This window comes from Vicugna pacos, chromosome 12 (genome assembly GCF_048564905.1).
Source record: "Vicugna pacos chromosome 12, VicPac4, whole genome shotgun sequence".
NCBI classification, from domain to species: Eukaryota; Metazoa; Chordata; class Mammalia; order Artiodactyla; family Camelidae; genus Vicugna; species Vicugna pacos.
In genome coordinates, this window is record NC_132998.1 from 8,772,256 (window position 1) to 8,792,878 (window position 20,623).

Consider the following 20,623-nt stretch of genomic DNA (forward strand, 5'->3'; position numbering starts at 1 on the left):
CCCTGGGTGGAAACTGGACTTGGGAGGTGGGGTGCTAGCCCAGCACAATTTGTCCTTTATTCACCTTCCCAGTCTGTGAGTTCAGGCAGGACGAGATGTAGAGGGGTATTTTGTTACTGATTAGCAGTCTAGGGCTACAGCTTGGGTTTCTCTCTGTAACTCTGTATGCACCCCCACCTTTCACCACAGGCTTCTTACGGCCAGTGGAAGTAGCTCAAAGTTAAGTGGTTTAATTCATTAGAGTTGCACCATCTGTGGAGTGAGGAAACCCAGTCCCAGCCTCTCTGGCCTCGTCTTCTAGGTCAGATTTTGGGGCCTCAGTTTTCCCAGGCACAGTATGAAGCCGGGATTGCTGCAGTCCTGTGGCTAGGAAATGAAATGTTCCTGGTTTTCATCTGTGTTATCAGACATGTGGCAAGAGTGATTTTCTTCAGGGCACCAAAGTGCTGGAGTGTCAGGCTGTATTTGCAGAAAAGTTCTGTCATGTTTTGGACAAGGAGACGCAGACTCTGGCTCAGGATTTCCCTGCTGCAATGAATGGTGCAGGAGTTGAGGACTGGGTTCCACCTGAGGTTTGTCACCCCACTAGGGGGTGGGTGGGGTGAGTTGTAGGGTTTCCTACAGAATGCATGCTCCCCCCAAGTCCCACACACATGTGGAACAGGACTGCCACAGATTTTGTGGTGGCAAAACTTTATGTTGGGGTGAAATAAAAATTCAGCATTATTGTCACAAATTTCAGTTACGGGTGGAATTACTGCCATTTAGTTTTGTCTCTTAAAGTCCTGTGTGACCTTAAGATGTTCTCCCAAAAATATGAGTAGGATGCCTGGAAACAAGGAAAGGCCTTTCTCTTAGAAACCACTTTTCTGTACTTGGACCATAAGGGAGGTTTTTTGGTAATAACTTTATTTTTAAAAAATTTTTATTCAAGTATAGTCAATTTACAATGTTGTATAAATTTCTGGTGTACAGCATAGATTTCAGTTATACGTATATATTCCTTTTCATATTTTTTCATTATAGGCAATTACAAGATATTGAATATAGTTCCCTGTGCTATGTAATAGGACCTGTTGTTTATCTATTTTATATGTAGAGTTAGTATCTGCAAATGCCAAACTCCCAATTTATCCATCTGTCCCTCTCCTTTCCCCCCTGGTAAACATAAGTTTGTTTTCAGTGTCTGTGAGTCTGTTTCTGTTTTCTAAATAAGTTCATTTGTGTCTTTTTTTAGATTCCACATATAAATGATATCATATGGTATTTTTCTTTCTCTTTCTGGCTTACTTTACCTAGTATGACAATCTCCAGGTGTATCCATGTTGCTGTAAATGACATTTTATTATTTTTATGGCTGAGTAGTATTCCATTGTGTGTGTGTGTGTGTGTGTGTTTGTGTGTGTGTGTGTGCGTGTGTGTGTGTAATCTCACATATGTACCTCACAACTTCTTTATCCAGTCATCTGTAGGTGGACATTTCGGTTGCTTCTGTGTCTTGGCTATTGTAAATAGTGCTGCTGTTGGACCTGTAGTTTTAAGGTGAATGAAGAGCGAGCTGGAGATGAGAAAAACAACAAGCCTCAGTCTGGGTGGTGGCGAAAGTGGAGTCAGCTACCAGGCTGTGCCTTAGGTACTTGCTCTCAGATCATCCTCCCAGGAAGCCTAGGAGGTGGTATGATCGATCTCCATTTTACAGCCAAGCAGGTGGAGGCTCAGAGGAGTTCTGAGTGTTTCCTGAGATAGAAATGTCTCAGTTTCACTGACTGGGCGGGGCTCTCAGGGTCCTCTACTGCTCAGGCCAAGGGCTGGCTTGCATCTCTGGCCTGTTGTCATTTTGACCAATACTGTTAATCAGCAGACACTGGTGACTCCTTATCCTTGATTCCTGACCCAGGTTTGCCATCCTTCTCCCGTCTTGGGATGTGTCACTTCCTTATGGGTAAACACTGAGCAGATGGTTGATAACCTGACCCAGAGGGGTCAGGCTGTCTTGTGTTCACATATCCACTCTTCCTCTTTTCTTGGGCCAGTTACTTCACTTCCCTGAGCCTCTCTCTGTTCTTCTTCTGTAAAGTAGGGCAAAACCCATATCCCTTTATCCATGCGAGGTCAAAAGAGGTCAGGATCAGTCAGCCTTAACCGTTGTCAGAATCCATGTCACGCACGTTTCTTCCAAGGTTCCTCAAGAAAAAAACTTGGGACTTGTTGAGGGTTTGCCAAACAGACATCAGGTTTCTCTTCAGAACTCAGTTTGCTGTTTAGACGGACAGCTCCCTTGAATGTTCCTATTTTGTTCTAAGACTCATTACAGGAGTTTCAGCTAGAAGTTCCTCCAGTCTTTCCAAATTTCACAGGCCTCAATTCACCCAATAGATACTTTCCTGTATAAAAAACCTAAACTTCTTTCTCTTTCTACACTGACCAGATTTTTAGTAATACTATATTATAAGAAGGAGAAGCTCTGGCCTCATATCATTTTTCAATTTATATCCTGAAAAAATTCCAGATAAATTCTAGAAATATTTTTTTAATTAAAAAGGGATTTTCTAAAATCAAGATTACAATTAACTTATGGAAATATTTAGGAAAAAATATCATCCTTATTCTATTAGGCTTGTTAAGTCTCTGGTTTTAATCTAACCTTTCAGTCACAAGTAACTATTAAGGAATGTTTAAATATAAGTCCTGATCTCTTATAAAATATTTCTACTAGAGATTTTAAAAATAATTTTATTGAATGCTATCATTTATTCCATTATATTTTCTAACTGATTAGTATTTAAATATAGAAAGGGGGCAGGTCAGTGGTAGAGCATGTGCTTAGCATGCATGAGGTCCTGGGTTCATTCCCCAGTACCTCCATTTAAAAAAATAAAGTAAGATAAAATAACACTAGACAAATGGATATTTTTAAAAATAAATAATAAATTTAGGAAATCATAAAATTAGCAAAACATCATCTGACTTCAGGTTTGTGATTTACAGGGCATTTGTGTACCATGAAATATATCTGTATCAAGAAATACAGGAAAACCAAAATTTGGAGTGAATTTTTGCATCTTAAAATCATAGCAAATAGCAATTTACTACATAATTTAAAATGTTTATTTATCTAAAACTTTTCTCAAATAGTACAAACTTTTCAGTCTATTTCTCTATGCTTATCAATTCACCTGCTGTGACAGTTATGACGAAGTTTTTCTTTGTCAGTGCCCTCATTGACAACAGCCCTGGAGCCCACACTTAAGTCTCCATAATTGACTCTAAGATTACTCCTCTCCCAGTGGGATCCCTCACAGAGGATGAGCAAAACTTCAGTGCTGAAATACCCTGAAGAAGGTTTCACAGGAGTACAAATAACTAAGGCCATCATTAACACCACTGTTGATGCTCTAGCTCATCTTCATGGACTCTGGATGACACAGGGTTGCTATGGTCCTTGAATAGCCATGGCTACACTATTATCCTTATTAAGACACATAAAACATACTAGAATTTACGAAAGGAACTTTCCTGTAGATATTTTCCTGAAGTTTGCTTGCCCTGACTAAGGAGCGCCATCCCTTGAATTGATGCAGCTCTGGTAGAAAGTCAGTCATTGCACTGTAAGGACTGGAATGTTCACCAGCTTCTCTCTCTGCTTCAAAACGAGGGTGAAATGACTATGGCATTTTTTAAACAATTACTAATGGAAATGAAATATTTGTAATGAGTCATAAAAATGCATTTATTTGGGGGAATGGCTTTGATCTGAGAAAAGGAATGTGTATTTGGAAAAAGCTTTAGAGGGTTTTGTTTTACCTCGGCTTAGTGATTTTTTTATGTAATCAATTTTAACGTATCAATATTGTCTATTTTATTCTATTTTCAAAGATGGATACAGATGGGTAATGAAAGCTAAATAAATAGAGGTATAATAAGGTCAAAATATTTTATAATATTTATTACCATTTTGTACTGATTCAAATATTGATTTGACTAACAACAGCTACAAACACTCATAGATACTATTATGCAATACTCTTTTTAATTAATATTACTCTTATTTTAGCATTTTAAAATCATAGCAAATAGCAATTTACTACATAGTTTAAAATGTTTATTTATCTAAAACTTTTCTCATATAGTACAAACTTTTCAATCTGTTTCTCTATGCTTATCAATTCATGTGATGTGACTATTTTATATAAAGATAATTTTTAGCAATAAACAATACTAGAAATTCATAATGTGAGTAATTTTAGACAAAAAATATGCTAATATCTTACTGAAGTCCTTGCAAAAGTATTATTTAAATAAAATAACCAAAGAACTTCTTTCCCTATTTAATAGAATAACAGTTTCAGAAACCTAGTGGTATCTGATACAAATTCTAGCTTCTTTTTGACATTAAAATTGCTTCATATGCATTAAGCTGTAAATAATCTATTTTTACACTTGAGGATATTTATGTCACTGGAATCAAAGCCAGGATTTGTTTATTTTGCCTGTGTGTTTCAGCAGGTTTCTGCCATGGGAGACAGGGGAACAAGCAATCACTCAGAAGTGACTGACTTCATTCTTGTAGGCTTCAGGGTCCGCCCAGAGCTCCACATTCTCCTCTTCCTGCTATTTCTGCTGGTCTACGCCATGGTGCTCCTAGGGAATGTTGGCATGATGGCCATTATCATGACTGATCCCCGGCTGAACACACCAATGTACTTCTTCCTAGGCAACCTCTCCTTCATTGATCTCGTCTACTCATCTGTCATTGCACCCAAGGCTATGGTCAACTTCTGGTCTCAGAGCAAGTCCATCTCCTTTGCAGGCTGTGTGACCCAATTCTTTCTTTTCACCCTCTTCATTGTGACTGAGGGGTTTCTCCTGGCAGCCATGGCTTATGACCGTTTCATTGCCATCTGCAACCCACTCCTCTACTCTGTCCAGATGTCAGCACGTCTCTGTGCTCAGTTGGTGGCTGGCTCCTATTTCTGTGGCTGCATCAGCTCAGTTCTTCAGACCAGCATGACATTTACTTTATCCTTCTGTGCTTCTCGGGCCATTGACCACTTTTACTGTGATGACCGTCCACTTCAGAGGATTTCGTGTTCTAACCTCTACATTCACAAGAAGGTTTCTTTTTTCTTATGCAGCATTATCATTCTGCCTACCATCATTGTCATTATTGTGTCCTATATGTATATTGTGTCCACAGTTTTAAAAATACGCTCCACTGAGGGGCGTAAGAAAGCCTTCTCCACTTGCAGCTCTCACCTGGGAGTCGTCAGTGTGCTGTATGGTGCTGTCTTTTTTATGTATCTCACTCCTGACAGATTTCCCGAGCTGAGTAAAGTGGCCTCCTTAGGTTACACCCTAGTCACTCCCATGTTGAATCCTTTGATTTACTCTCTGAGAAACAAAGATGTCAAAGAGGCTCTGAGGAAGATCCTAGAGAAAAAACACACTTTAAGTTAATTCTGTTTGAACAGTGAGGTAATAGAGGGACCTGGGCATAATAACAGATTGATGAAGATTGACTCAAGAAGTGCTCTCATTGATTATAGAAATATTTAATCTCAGGAAGTTTATTTTTTTTTTTGAATTCCATATGCTTACAGCCTAAGAATACATTTGGACTATGCTTTGTCTGGCTGTTGATTTTGGATTTGAATGACTTTCCCTGTGTTTCATCTTCATTTTAAGTAAAGATAATGATTGCCATGTAATTTATTTTTAGGGATCGTGTATTCCAGGTTTGCTCCTGGCTCTCTGAGATTGTGGTTTGAGATGGATTGTTTGTCTTGAGTCAGTAACCTATGTTATGTGGACATGTGTGTAACTGATAGAGGTAACAAAGTCTAATGTAATAAGCAGACAAAACAGAATATCAGATTTACTGAAAAAAATCTTTTTGGAAGCTTAGTGACAGAATGAGATACTCTGTAGTGCAGAGTTTGAACGGTGACGTGTAAATGACTCTAAACTGTCTAGAGGCTAAATGCATGACACAGTTATTTCATGGTTTCTCTGCCTTGAATCATTATTAGTCCCTCGCATTTGAATATCTGCTAAGCTAATCAATAATTTTTGAAACTTCTCCCTTTTCACAAGAAAACTGTAATAAAAATAAATGAGAGTAGAGATAATTTGTATTTTATTACATATGCCTTTGTGAGAATTCATTTATCAAATTAATATTCATTGAATTTTGATGTACTCCATAAAATTCCTAGGTATAAACAATTTCTGAACTTGAGCTCACAATAAAAAGGGGAAAACAGCTGGAGAGAGAACTAAAATGTCATATGGTAAACCCAGTGAATAAAGGCATATATAGAAAATACAAAGAGAGTGTAGCTTCTGACGGTGAGTGATCTAAATGACCAGGGAGAACTTCATGGGTACGTCTAAAGTGTAGGTGGAACTAAGCAAGATGAAATAGACAAGCTTCTGTCTAAAGGAAAACAAATGCCTATATGTTAAAGTGCCTGAAGTTTAATATCTGATTTTTAGTGCTCAAGAGAGGGAGTGAGAGATTAGATAGAAAGAAATTCATGGAAATCATGCAGACCTATATGACAAGCCAAGGAAGATGACCTTTATTCTCCAAGCAGCAGGCAGATTTTTTTTTAAGATAATACTGTGTTCAAATTGGCATTTTATAAAAATCACACCCATGGCTTGTGGTGGGTAAGTATTCATGGGAGAAGAATAGTCACAGAAAGTGTGTGATTGTCCAAGTGGGAGGTTCTGGTGGCTTTAAAAATGGCAGTCGTATTAGAGATAGTGAAGAGACGGACTGTCCTTCAGTTACAGGTAAACTAAGCTGAATATTGATTGACAGTTGATAAAATGAGAGTGAGGCAGAAGTGAGTAATGACTTCTAATGTTTAAGCATCTCTGACTGAGGACATGCTACCTCATAAAATGAGGAAGAAAATATGAATAATTGTAGTTCATCATTAAGAGGTAAGAAAAGAAGCTCAGGGCTCAGGCTGAACTCTCAAATTCTGGTTTTGCCTGTGTGCTCGACGGTCAACCATCTTGACTTTACAGTAATTCTTTTTTCTCAGTTTAATATGAGATTCCTGATATCTACCTGGCAAAGACCCTGCACCTGGGATTTAGGTAAGCTGAATTAAAAAGAATTGGGAGCCTCGTTCATTGAAGGCTTGTTCCATTGCAGGACTCAGAGTGTTGGCTAAAGGATTCTGTAGTTTACTCCCAAAGGAGTGTTAGTAAACTATGCCTAATAACTTAAATAGCACACTTGTCTAAAACATTATTACTTCTTTAAACTCATCTTGTGACAGCCTGTTTAACTTATAATTATCGGTGTTTGTAGACTCATGATTAGTAAGGTTTTTTAAATTTAAATGATGGTGTTCATGGTGTTGGATCCTCGTCAGCTGCTCAACACTGACAATAGTTACATTAAAAAATTTTAGCCTATGTTTCACATCCAGATTTTTATATTAGAAGTATCTAAATAAATCAGTTTATTAATAACAATAAATATTCTTTTATTATAAATAATAAATATGTAATTGTTATACATAAGTAAATAATAAATTTTCTATTTCCTTGTGTAGCTTTCTGTTTTGTAGGTGAAAATTAAACTTCTATTCAAAAAAAGATATTTCTGAGTCATTCTCTAAAATGAAAACCCTTGGATCTAAACAAAGATCTGCTCATTTTTTTCAAAACACTTTACTGAGAAATAATTAGTGTGAAATAAACAGTATGCATTCAGAGTGCACAATTTTGTGAGTTATGACAGTTTTTACATCAATGAAAAAATCATCACGGCAAGATAAAGAACATTTCCTTCATTTCCAAAAGGCTTATTGTACCTTTTTTCAGTCCATGCCTCCCTCCAAGCCCATTTCCAGATAACCAATGATCTGACAGATAATGGAGTCATACAGTATGTGCCCTTTTCTCTCAGACTTCTTTCACTGAGTAAAATGATTTGGAGATTCATTCATTTGTTATGTATATAATTAATTCATTTTTGTATTGCTGAGTAGTATTCCATTTTCCATTGCACTCTTTAATAAGCAGGCAATTGATGTGTGTTCAGTTTTTAGATATTGTGAGTAAAGCTGATAGAAATGTTCATATGTATTTGCCTAGACTTGTTTTCCTTTCTCTTTGATAAATTTTGAGGACTGAAATCCTTAGATCTTACAGTAAATGTATTTTGACTTTTGAAGATACTACCAGGGAAATATCTGGAAATAAAGAAAGAAAGAAACAAACAAATTTATGCAACAAAATCTACTGTCTTGCTGGAAGAATAGCGAGAATCTGTGACATTTTAGCCAGGGCCCAGTCCCTCCCTCCACTCTCTCATTGCAGCACAAGAGAAAGTCCTCTCAGGCAAGTGCAGGCAAGAACATAGAGACCCGTCTGCCCCTAGATCTCTGTCAAAGGCTGCCATATTCCCTTGACAGTAGCAGCTGCAAACATTTCTTAGCCCTCCTGCTCCATGTTGAAGAAGCTCTATTCAAGGCAAGAGTAGCTAAAACATCTGGGGGTCTCTACTCAGCCCCTAGTCATAAGGTAAAAGTTCTGCCCTAAGCATGACAAGCCAAGAATCTTGGGGCCCCAGTTTCAGCTGCTCCAGTTCTCTCAATGGACAGAAGTTCTGTGCTAAGAGGCATAAGCTCAGAAGACCATGGGCTACTAACCTCACCCAAAAACCTGCTCCTAAAGTAAGGATGTCATTCTGAGAGAATTCCTGCTCCAATTCCAGAACAGTTGAATGTGGGTTTTACCCAGAATGAAGGCAAAAAGCTAACTGTAGACCAACTAGAAGTTTATAAGGGAGAACCGAGGAAGGAGACAGCTAAGAAAGGCCCTCTTGGGATTGGAACAAACCTCAAAGGCTATCCTTTTCATCCATGGTCCTGCCACAGTCAAGCGAGTGCCCTGCCTCTCCCCATCAACTCCCCCCACTCCCCAACCCCCCTGTGCTGCAGTGACAGCCCCATCACAAATGGTGATCACAGGCATTTCACAGGGGACATCTTTTGGCTCTGGTGGCCAGGGGGAATTTCACTTCTAGGCCCCACACATTATCTCCTACACAAGGCCACTCCTTCAAGACTGGAAGAGGTAGCTGCTTCACCTAATACATAGAAACAGAAAGTCAAGCAAAATGAGGAGATAGAAGGATATGTCCCAATTGGAAGAACAAGATGAAACCTCAGGGAAAAAAAGACCTTAATGAAACAGAGATAAGTAATCTACCTGATAAACAGTCCAAAGTAATGATCATGAAGATACTGACAGACCTCAGGCGAAAAATGAATGAACACCCTGAGAACTTCAACAGAGAGATGAAAAATATAAGAAACTACTGAACAGTAGTCACAGAACTGAAGAATATAGTAGTTAAACTGAAAAATACACTGGAGGGATTCAACAGCACACTAGGTAAGTAGAAAATTGAATCAATGACCTGTGTCAGTGAAAATTCAGTGAACAAGCTGGTGAAGAACAAAAAAGGGAATTTAATCAAGCCAAACAGGATTATAATCAGAGAGACAGACTCTCAGAAAGCTCTGAAAACTGTTCCATCTGTTAGAAGTAGAAAGCACGGTCATAAACATTTTCGAGACAAAGTCTCATACATCAACAGAAATACTGATATTTACTAAAGTTCACCAAAGATGCATAGTCCAGGTAAGCATGTACAAAGCAAGCAGCAAGTCACAATAACCCCCTACAGAGTTGGGAAAGAACGCTATTCTTTTAAAAAGTTACATTGCTAGCATCAGAAGAGAGGAAAAAGATGATTTTTATGGTCAAGCAGGCATTCCTATCTTTGAGGAACTCTGGGTAGTGTGAAATGCAGATGCACAGTGCACGTTAGGGAGGGAGGGAGAAGGCAAAATGGACACGGGGAGAAAATTTTATGTTTAATTTTCCTTGGTAGAACTCAGTAGATGTAGCACAAAGCAGTACAGCTCAAAATGTAAGACTGACAGCGAGCAGCACAGATCAGAATACAGCAGCTCACACTGCTGTATTGCAGGCCAAAACAAGAAAAGAAGGATTCCCAATGGTAGCAGTCACCATCTCGACATCTTTTTCACAGCACCAATTATTGTGAACACCCTCACTCAGAATGTGGTTCTACTACTGAATTAACATTTGAAGAATAAAAAACATATGATCATCTCAATAGATACAGAAGCAGCGTTTGATAAAATTCAACACTCATTTGTGGTAAAAATTCTCCAGAAAGTAGGCATAGAAGGAACATACCTAAACGTAATAAAGGCCATATATGACAGACCCACAGCTAACATCATATTTAATGGTGAAAAGCTGATCATTTCTTCTCTAAGATCAAGAACAAGACAAGGATGCCCACTCTCAACCACTTTTATTTAACATAGTTTTGGAAGTCCTAACCACAGCAATCAGAGAAGAAAAAAGAAATAATAGGAATCCAAATTGGAAACGAAGTAGTAAAACTGTCATTGTTTGCAGATGACATGATACTACACATAGAAAATCCTAAAGATGCTGCCAGAAAACTGCTAGAACTCATCAATGAATTCAGTAAAGTTCAGGATAAAAAGAATTAATATGCAGAAATCTGTTGCATTTCTATACACTGACAACAAAATATCAAAAAGAGAAATTAAGGAAACAATCTCATTTACCAAAAAGAATAAAATACCTAGGATTGAAAGGAATAAAATTGAACAAGAAAGAATAAAATACCTAGGAATAAGCCTACCTAAGGAGGCAAAAGGTCTGTACTCCAAAAACTATAAAATGCTGATGAAAGAAATTGAAGATAACACAAAAAGATGGAAAGACATACTGTGTTCTTGGATTGGAAAAATTAATATTGTTAAGATGACCATGCTACCCAAGGCAATCTACAGATTCAATTCAGTTCCTCTCAAATTACCAGTGGCATTTTTCGCAGAACTAGAACAAAAATTTTAAAATTTGTGTGGAAGCAGAAAAGACCCTGAACAGCCAAAGCAATCTTGAGAAAGAAGAATGGAGCTGGAGGAATCAGGCTCCCTGACTTCAGACTGTATTACATAGCTACAGTAATCAAAAAAGCTTGGTACTGGCACAAAAGCAGACACATAGATCAATGGAACAGGAGAGAGAGCCCAGAAATAAACCCACGCACTATGGTCAATTAATATATGACTAAGGAGGCAAAAATATGCAATGAAGAAAAGACAGTCTCTTCAATAAATGGTGCTGGGAAAACTGGACTGAAAGACTGTAAAAGACTGAAATTAGAATATTCTCTAACACCATATGTTAAATTAAACTCAAAATGGATTAAAGACCTAAATGTAAGACAAGATACTATCAAACTCCTAGAGGAAACATAGGCAGAACACTCTTTGACATAAATCCCAGCAATATTTTTTGGCTCTGTCTCCTAAAGTAAAGGAAATAAAAGGGAAAATAAACAAATGGGCCATAATTAAACTTAAAAGCTTTTGCACAGCAAAGGAAACAGTCAACAAAATGAAGAAACAGCCTACTGAATGGGATAAAATATTTGCAAATGATATGACCAGTAAAGGATTAATATCCAACATATATAAACAGCTCATGCAACTCAACATCAAAAAAACAACCTGATTAAAACATGGTCAGAAGAACTGAACAGACGTTTTTCCAAAGAGGAAATGCATATAGCCAACAGGCACATGAAAAGATACTCAGCATCTCTAATTATTACAGAAATGCAAATCACATCACAAGATATCAGCTTACACCTATCAGAAGGACTATCATCAAAAACAACACAAATAACAAATGTTGGTGAGGATGTGGAGGAAAAGGGAACACTTGTACACTGTTGGTGGGGATGTAAATTGATGAAGCCACTGTGAAAAACAGTGTGGAGGTTTCTCAAAAACTAAAAATAGAACTATGATGTGACCCAGCAGTTCTACTCCTGAGTATATATCCAAAAACCCCCCACTAATTTAAAAAGATACATGCACCCCCAATGTTCATAGCAGCATTTTTTACAATTTCCAAATATGGAAACATCCTAAGTGGCCATCAACAGATAAATGGATAAAGAAGATGTGGTATATACAATGGAATACTACTCAGCCATAAAAAAGAATGAAAATTTGCCATTTGCAGCAACTTGGATGAACTTGGAGGGCATTACGCTAAGTTAAATAAGTCAGACAGAGAAAAATAAATACCGTCTGATATCACTTATATGTGTAATCTAGAAAATAAAGCAAACTAGTGAAAAGAACAAGAAAGAGGCAGACTGACAGATACAGAGAACAACCTAGTGGTTACTAGTTGGGGGAAGGAAGTGGGGAGGGGCAAATAGGAGTAGAGGATTAAGAAGTACAAAGTATTATGTTTAAAATAAGCCACAAGGATATATTGTACAACATGGGGACTATAGCAACTATTTTATAATAACTATAAATGGAGTATAACCTTTAAAAATTGTGAATCACTATATTGTACATCTATAACTTACATAATACTGTACATCAACTGTAGTCCAAAAAATCTTTTGTAAAACATTTTAAAAATACATATATAATTTTTTAAGAATCTATCAAAGAGAGTTAATGTACTGAGAATTTACTCATCTATGTATAAATACACGAGGGAGAACCACCTATGTAAAAACTCTCACAAAAGGCAGGGACAAGACCTACAAAGACAAAAGTGAAAAAGATTCACAAGTAAAGCCCATAGTTTGATTATAACAGGCCTTGATTTACCCATTTAGGCTTGTTGGTTGCAGCAGAGCTTAGTGGGGGAGGAATCTGACCCCAACTCCATTTGTGTTTTTCCTGGTAACTGTGTTCACCTATCCAATTTATTAAGTTAGGTTTTTAAGAACAGCGTATGTAGGATGCCCTTGCTATGGCTGCTAGCAGTGAAGGCAAACCAAAGCAATAGAATAATTTTAATGTTATACAACCTCCTCTTCAGAATTAAAAAAGGAGAAAAAAACTCCATCTTTTAATAATGTTAAGACAAACGAATTCAAAATGTGCTGTAATTAACATGGGGAAACCACATAATACTTTCTTCGACTTGATGATGAACATTTACACAGCAATTCTAAATAAAATCCAGTAAAACCCAGTGAAAATGTATCTTAAGATAAGACAAATTTAGACATAATTGGCACATATTTTCCATTTTCTGTTTTTCCCTTTTTTGAAACAGGATGAGATCTTACAGGACTTATCTTTGGTGAGGGAGGGAACAAAAGATAGGGATGGAAAACAGGGCTGGCAGTGCTGACAATGCCAGAGACAACTTTATCTTGGGAGATAGGGAAATAATGGGGAGCTTTGCACCTTTCTGGTTATTTCCAACCAACTTCCCCTCCTCAGGACCACATGATGGGGATGAAAACAAGTAACTAGGAAGTACTTTGAATTGCTAATCATTGTTCTGGAGGTTCCATTCTGTCACAGTAACAAGGATGTCTGCCTTAGATGCCTTAGAACAGCCACCAGATGGCAGCAAACTGCAGCTGCCTTTGCTTTTGGAGCCAGAACCCTCCCAGAATCCTGAGCAGCTCCACACATCCTTGCCTGGATCATATCACTGACTTCACAATAATTAGGCATTTAGTTTTGGGGAAAAAAATATTTTGAAACTCCTTCTATCAAGTTAAAGTAGGGTTTTAAAGTATAGGATAATTGATTGAGCAGCATATAAAGAGCATACCACGTTATAACAAGGTTGACTGTATCCCTGGAATACAAAGGTGCCTTAATATTGGGAAAATCAACTAGTGTAGTTTACCACACTCTTATAAAAAAAGGGGATAATCATTGTATCACCTCAAAAGCACTTTACAATGTATGGAAGAAAGTTTTACCTCTACGCTCTTAGGGTTTTAGCTGGGCCTGATAATTAAATTGACATGAGATAGGTTAATAGAAGAAAGCATGCAAATGTATTTATTATAAGTTTAAAGTGACAAGGGAGCACTTATAAAGGCATAAGGACCCAAAGGAATGGCAAAACCTAAATGCTTCATAGTAAGTTGAACAGAAAGAGTCAATTGTGAAAAAGTAACTAAACTATTGGGGAGGCTAAAGGAAGTTAAGAATTATTTTCAAAAGGTTGGTGTTACACAGAGTTCTCTCAGTCTCAGCTCCCCATCCTTGATGATAAGGTAAGATAGAAACAAAAAAAATTTGAAGAAGGACCTCAAGCGGCATCATATAGAAAAAGCACTTTTATATCAACTAAAAATTTAAAATAACATCCAAAAAATTAACATTAAAAGTATTTATCTGATTTTCATTGGGTAAGTATATACAATAAATTAAAAGAGAAAAAGACCGATAAATTAAATTATATGGAAATACTGTGCTTCTCTATACCAAAAATGTTGAAGAAGAAACACAGAGTGATATTTGCACAAATGATAACAGAAGAATGGTCAAATTTATTAGTTTCCACACTGGCTCAATATCTACACCTGCATTCACAATGGTTATTTCTACATTGTGAATTTACATTTTTAGAATATATCAAAATATACATTTAAAAAATATTCCATTTGAGAATATACCACATTTTAGAAGATATATTTTGATAATAAAAATTCTGGAGACATACTGATACAGAGATTTGGCTAAACCAAGTTACTTAATCTCAATTTCCTCATTTGAAAATGATGATAAAAATGATGTATGGCAGCAACCAAAGTAATAAAATATCTCGGAATAAATCTAAACAAGGAGGTGAAAGACTTATGCATGGAGAACTATAAAACACTGATTAAGGAAATTAAAGAAGACTTAAAAAAAATGGAAAGATATCCCATGCTCCTGGATTGAAAGAATCAATGTTGTTAAAATGGTCATACTGCCCAAGGCAATCTACAGATTTTAATGCAATCCCTATATAATTACCCAATACATATTTCACAGAACTAGGACAAATCATAATAAAATTTATATGGAACCACAAAAGAACTAGAATTGCCAAAGGATTACTGAAGAAAAAGAAAGAGGCTGGAGGAATAACTCCCCCAGACTTCAGACAATAACATAGAGCCACAGTAATCAAAACAGCATGATATTGGTACAAAAACAGACATATGGACCATTGAACAACAGAATAGAGAGCCTGGAAATGAACCCACAAACTTTTGGTCAACTAATGTTTGACAAAGAAGGCAAGAATATACAATGGAATAAAGACAGTCTCTTCAGCAAATGGTGTTGGGAAAACTGGACAGCAGCATGTAAATCAGTGAAGCTAGAACAGTCTCTTACACCATACACAAAAATCAACTCAAAATGGATCAAAGACTTAAACATAAGACAAGATACAGTAAACCTCCTAGAAGAAAATATAGGCAAAACATTATCTGACATACATCTCAAAAATGTTCTCCTAGAACAGTCTACTCAAGCAATAGAAATAAAAGCAAGAATAAACAAATGGGACCTAATTAAACATACACGCTTCTGCACAGCAAAGGAAACCATAAGTAAAACAAAAAGACAACATACGGAATGGGAGAAAATTTTTGCAAATGAAACCGACAAAGGCTTGATTTCCAGAATATATAAGCAGATCATACAACTTAATAAGAAACAACCAAGCAACCCAATTCCAAAATGGGCAGAAGACCTAAACAAGCAATTCTTCAGGGAAGAAATACAAATGATCAATAGGCAAATGAAAAAAAATGCTCAATATCATTAATTATCAGAGAAATGCAAATCAAATCTACAATGAGGTATCACCTCCACCAGTCAGAATGGCCATCATTCAGAAGTCCACAAATGACAAATGCTGGAGAGGCTGTGTAGAAAAGGGAACCCTCCTACACAGTTGGTGGAAATGCAGTTTGGTGCAGCCACTGTGGAAAACAGTATGGAGATTCCTCGAGAGACTAGAAATAGACTTAGTATATGACCCAGGAATCCTGCTCCAGAGCATATATCCAGAAGGAATCCTACTTCAAAATGACACCTGCACCCCAATGTTCATAGCAGCACTATTTACAATAGCCAAGACATGGAAACAGCCTAAATGTCCATCAACAGATGACTGGGTAAAGAAGAGATGGTATATTTATACAATGGAATATTGTTCAGTAATAAAAATCGACAACATAACACCATTTGCAGCAACATGGATGTTCCTGGAGAATGTCATTCTAAGTGAAGTAAGCCAGAAAGAGAAAGAAGAATACCCATATGAGATCGCTCATATGCGGAATCTAAAAAAACAAACAAATACAAAATAGAAACAGACTCATAGACACAGAATACAAACTTGTGGTTGCCGGGGGGATGGGGGGTGGGAAGGGACAGACTGGGATTTCAAAATGTAGAATAGATAAACAAGATTATACTGTGTAGCACAGGGAAATATATACAGGATCTTGTGGTGGCTCACAGCGAAAGAGAATGTGGCAATGAATGTATGTATGTTTATGTATAACTGAAAAACTGTGCTCTACACTGGAGTTTCACACAACATTGTAAAATGACTATGACTCAATAAAAAAAAAGCATAAAAAAAGAATATATTAATAGATAGAAATTTCCCGGTGTAGGCTAAACAGAATTCATAATGTACATTAAACAGGAAACCAGAAAGCTAGTATCAAGAATGAGAACATATTTCGTCAAGTATAAATTCTCAATACTGACTTAACAGTATATAGGTTATTTTTAAATGCTTGCTATACATCATGTTTATCATTAATCAAAGGTAATGATGCATAGATGAAGTATATTTCATTATTAATTGGTACTAATTTTAAAAATCAAGATATGCTCAAACATATGGTATAGATTAGTTGTTCAATCAGCAAACACTTGCTGAGAAAACATCATTTGAAAGACTCTATGTTGTATCTATATCTGAGGATACAGAGATAAATAAAATACTAGTTTCATTATGGAAAGTCAAGTTTGTGGGGAAAAAACAGATGAATATCAAGCAGTTACAAAGTGTTAAGTACTAGAAATAAATATGCATTTCCATTGGGGGAAAAAAAGATTTTTACAGACAAACAAAAGCTAAATGGGTCACCATCACTAAATTGGCTTTACAAGAAAAGTTAAAGGAATTTCTCTAAGCAGAAAAGAAAAGGCCACAATTAGAAATGGGAAAATGATGAAAGACAAAAGCCTATTTGTAAAGAAAAACATGTAGTAAAGGTAGTAGATCAACCATTTATTGAGCTGGTAGAAAGATGAAAAGGCAAAAGTAGTAAGTCATCTATACCCACAGTAAGTAATAAAGATACACAAAGTAAAAAGATATAAAATATGATGTCAAAACCATTGAGTGTAGGCAGGGAGTGGTTAGAATGTGTTCAAACTTAAGAGATGATACTCAAAAACTAATAGAAAACACATTCTTTTCAAGTGCATGTGGAACATTTTCAAGTGTATATGGATACACTTCCTCGGGATAGATCATATGCTAGGCCAGAAAATAAGTCTCAGTAAATTTAAGAAGACTGAAAGCATATCAAGCATCTTTTCTGACCACAGTGGTGTCAGACTAAAAATCAACTATAAGAAAAAAATATAAACAAACAAATAAAAAAACCACATGTGAAGGTGAAATAATATGCTACTAAATAACCAATAGGTCAATGAAGAAATCAAAGAGGAAATCAAAAGTACCTAGAGACAAATGAAAATGAGAAAAACAATGATCCAAATTATAGGGAGCAGCAAAAGAAGTTCTAAGGGAAGTCTATACTGGTACAGTTCTACCTCAGGATAGAACACAGATCTCAAATAAGCAATCTAACCTTATACGTACAGGAACTAGAAAAAGAATAATTAACAACAAAAAGAAGAATAAACTACTACAAAGTTAGTAGTAATTTTACTGAATGTTATCACTTCTTCCATTATATGGTCTAACTGTTCAGTATTTAAATATAGGAAAACATATCTGACTTTGAATTTGTAACTTCTAGGGCATTTGTCATATCATGAAATATACCTGCATCAAGAAACACAGGTAATGATAATATAAAGTGAATTTTGTATTTTTAAAATCATAAAAAAATGTAATTTACTACCCAATTTTATGTGATTTATTACCCAATGTTTTTATTTAAATTTTTCTCATAGAGTACAAACTTTTAAATCTCTTTCTCTGTGCCTGGTAATATGTGTACTATGATAATAGCAGAAAGTTTTTCTTTGTCAGTGAAGAAAATAAAGTCCAAGAGAAATTTTCCCAAAGCATATACACAACCAGAGAAGGAAAAGTTCCTTGTACTTAGATCATTATTAGACAATTTTTTTTGTATCTGAGTTTCCTGCAGTCCTAATGGACAGTGACCCTGGAGCCCACACTTATGTCTCCGTAATTGACTCTAAGATTACTCCTCTCCCACTGGATGAGCAAAACCTCAGTGCTGAAATACCCTGAAGAAGGTTTCACAGGAGTACAAATAACTGAAGCCATCATTAACACCACTGTTGATGCTCTAGCTCATCTTCATGGACTCTGGATGACACAGGGTTGCTATGGTCCTTAAATAGCCATGGCTACACCATTATCCTTAGTTTAGGATGCATAAAGTATACTAGAATTCAGGAAAGGAACTTACCTTTATGTGTATTACTGAAGTTTACTTGCCCGGACTAAAGAGTGAGATCCCTTGAATTGATGCAGCTCTGGTCATTCATTGCACTGTAAGGACTGGAATGTTCACCAGCTTCTCTCTCTGCTTCAAAAGAGGGTGAAATGACTATGGCATTTTTTAGTGAAACAACTGCTAATGGAAAAATATTTATAATGAGGCAATAAATATGCATTTATTTGTGAGAATGGTTTTGATCTGAGAAGAGGAACATCTATTTGGAAACAGCTTTAGAGAATTTTATCTACTCTTACTGATTTTTTGATGTCATTAATATTAACATACCAATAACATCTATTATTATTCTGTTTTCAAAGATGGCTACAATAATACTGGGAACTAAAGATACTGAGGTAAAATAAGGTAAAAATATTTAAAAATATATTTATTACTGTCATGTAATGATTCAAACACTAACTTAGCTTTCATCATGGTTACAAACACTATCATAGGTATTATATGCAACACTCACTTTTGAACTAATAGGCAATACTCCTATTTTATATAAAGATCATTTTTAACTATAAACATATTAAGACTAGAAATTTAGAATGTGATTAATTTTAGACAGTAAACTATGCTAATTAATTTCTTGCAGATATCCCTGCCAAAGTATTATTTAAATGAAATAACCAAAGAGTTTCTTTCACTGTCTAATAGAATAGCAATTTTAGAAGCCTAGTGATATCTATTGCAAATTCTCACTTCTTGACATTAAAATTTTTTATATGCAATATGTCATTAAGCTGTAAATAGTTCATTTCTGTATTTGAGAGAGTATGCCATTAGAATCAAAGCCAAGATTTGATTTATTTTGCCTGCCTCTCAGCAGGTTTCTGCCATGGGAGACTGGGGAACAAGCAATCACTCAGAAGTGACTGACTTCATTCTTGTAGGCTTCAGGGTCCGCCCAGAGCTCCACATTCTCCTCTTCCTGCTATTTCTGCTGGTCTACGCCATGGTGCTCCTAGGGAATGTTGGCATGATGGCCATTATCATGACTGATCCCCGGCTGAACACACCAATGTACTTCTTCCTAGGCAACCTCTCCTTCATTGATCTCGTCTACTCATCTGTCATTGCACCCAAAGCTTTGGTCAACTTCTGGTCTCAGAGCAAGTCCATCTCCTTTGCAGGCTGTGTGACCCAGCTCTTTCTTTTTGCCCTCTTCATTGTGACTGAGGGAATCCTTCTGGCAGTCATGGCTTATGACCGCTTCATTGCCATCTGCAACCCACTCCTCTACTCTGTCCAGATGTCAGCACATCTCTGTGCTCAGTTGGTGGCTGGCTCCTATTTCTGTGGCTGCATCAGCTCAGTTCTTCAGACCAGCATGACATTTACTTTATCTTTTTGTGCTTCTCGGGCCATTGACCACTTTTACTGTGATGACCGTCCACTTCAGAGGATTTCGTGTTCTGACCTCTACATTCACAAGAAGGTTTCTTTTTTCTTATGCAGCATTATCATTGTGCCTACCATCACTGTCATTATTGTGTCCTATATGTATATTGTGTCCACAGTTTTAAAAATACGCTCCACCGAGGGACGTAAGAAAGTCTTCTCCACTTGCAGCTCTCACCTGGGAGTCGTGAGTGTGCTGTATGGTGCTATTATTTTTATGTATTTCATCCCTGATGGATATCCTGATCTGAGTAAAGTGGCCTCCTTATGTTACATCCTAGTCACTCCCATGTTAAATCCTTTGATTTACTCTCTGAGAAACAAAGATGTCAAAGAGGCTGTAAGGAAGATCCTAGAGAAAAAAATACTTTTATGTAATTCTATTTTAACAGTGACATAAATGACAATCTTGGGCATTATAACTGTTTGGGAAATGCTGATGCAAAAAATGCACCCATTGATTTTAGAAATATTCAGAGAGTTTATTTATTTGTTTGTTTGTTTATTGAATTCCATGTACTTAACATCCAGGGTATACTTTTGGAATATATTTTGTATGGGTGTTGATTTTGGAGTGGAATGACTTTCTCTGTA

General features: G+C 36.5%; 1 protein-coding gene, 1 long non-coding RNA gene and 1 pseudogene across 3 annotated transcripts in view; all 3 read left to right on the plus strand.

Moving 5' to 3' along the window:
• The first annotated feature begins 4,506 nt into the window (after positions 1–4,506).
• LOC102528606 (olfactory receptor 9K2) lies at positions 4,507–5,457 on the plus strand. Its single transcript, XM_006203161.1, has one exon. The coding sequence runs from the start codon at positions 4,516–4,518 to the stop codon at positions 5,455–5,457; it is 942 nt and encodes a 313-aa protein (XP_006203223.1). The 5' UTR covers positions 4,507–4,515.
• A 1,529-nt stretch (positions 5,458–6,986) lies between these two features.
• Positions 6,987–20,623, plus strand: part of LOC140700097 (uncharacterized) — a 45,913-nt gene continuing 32,276 nt past the window's right edge. For both annotated transcript variants that reach the window (XR_012078306.1, XR_012078305.1), the window contains exons 1-2: positions 6,987–7,110; positions 17,951–17,994. This is a non-coding gene — a long non-coding RNA (uncharacterized lncRNA). The remainder of the gene's footprint in view (positions 7,111–17,950; positions 17,995–20,623) is intronic.
• LOC102528348 (olfactory receptor 9K2-like) lies at positions 19,467–20,418 on the plus strand (annotated as a pseudogene).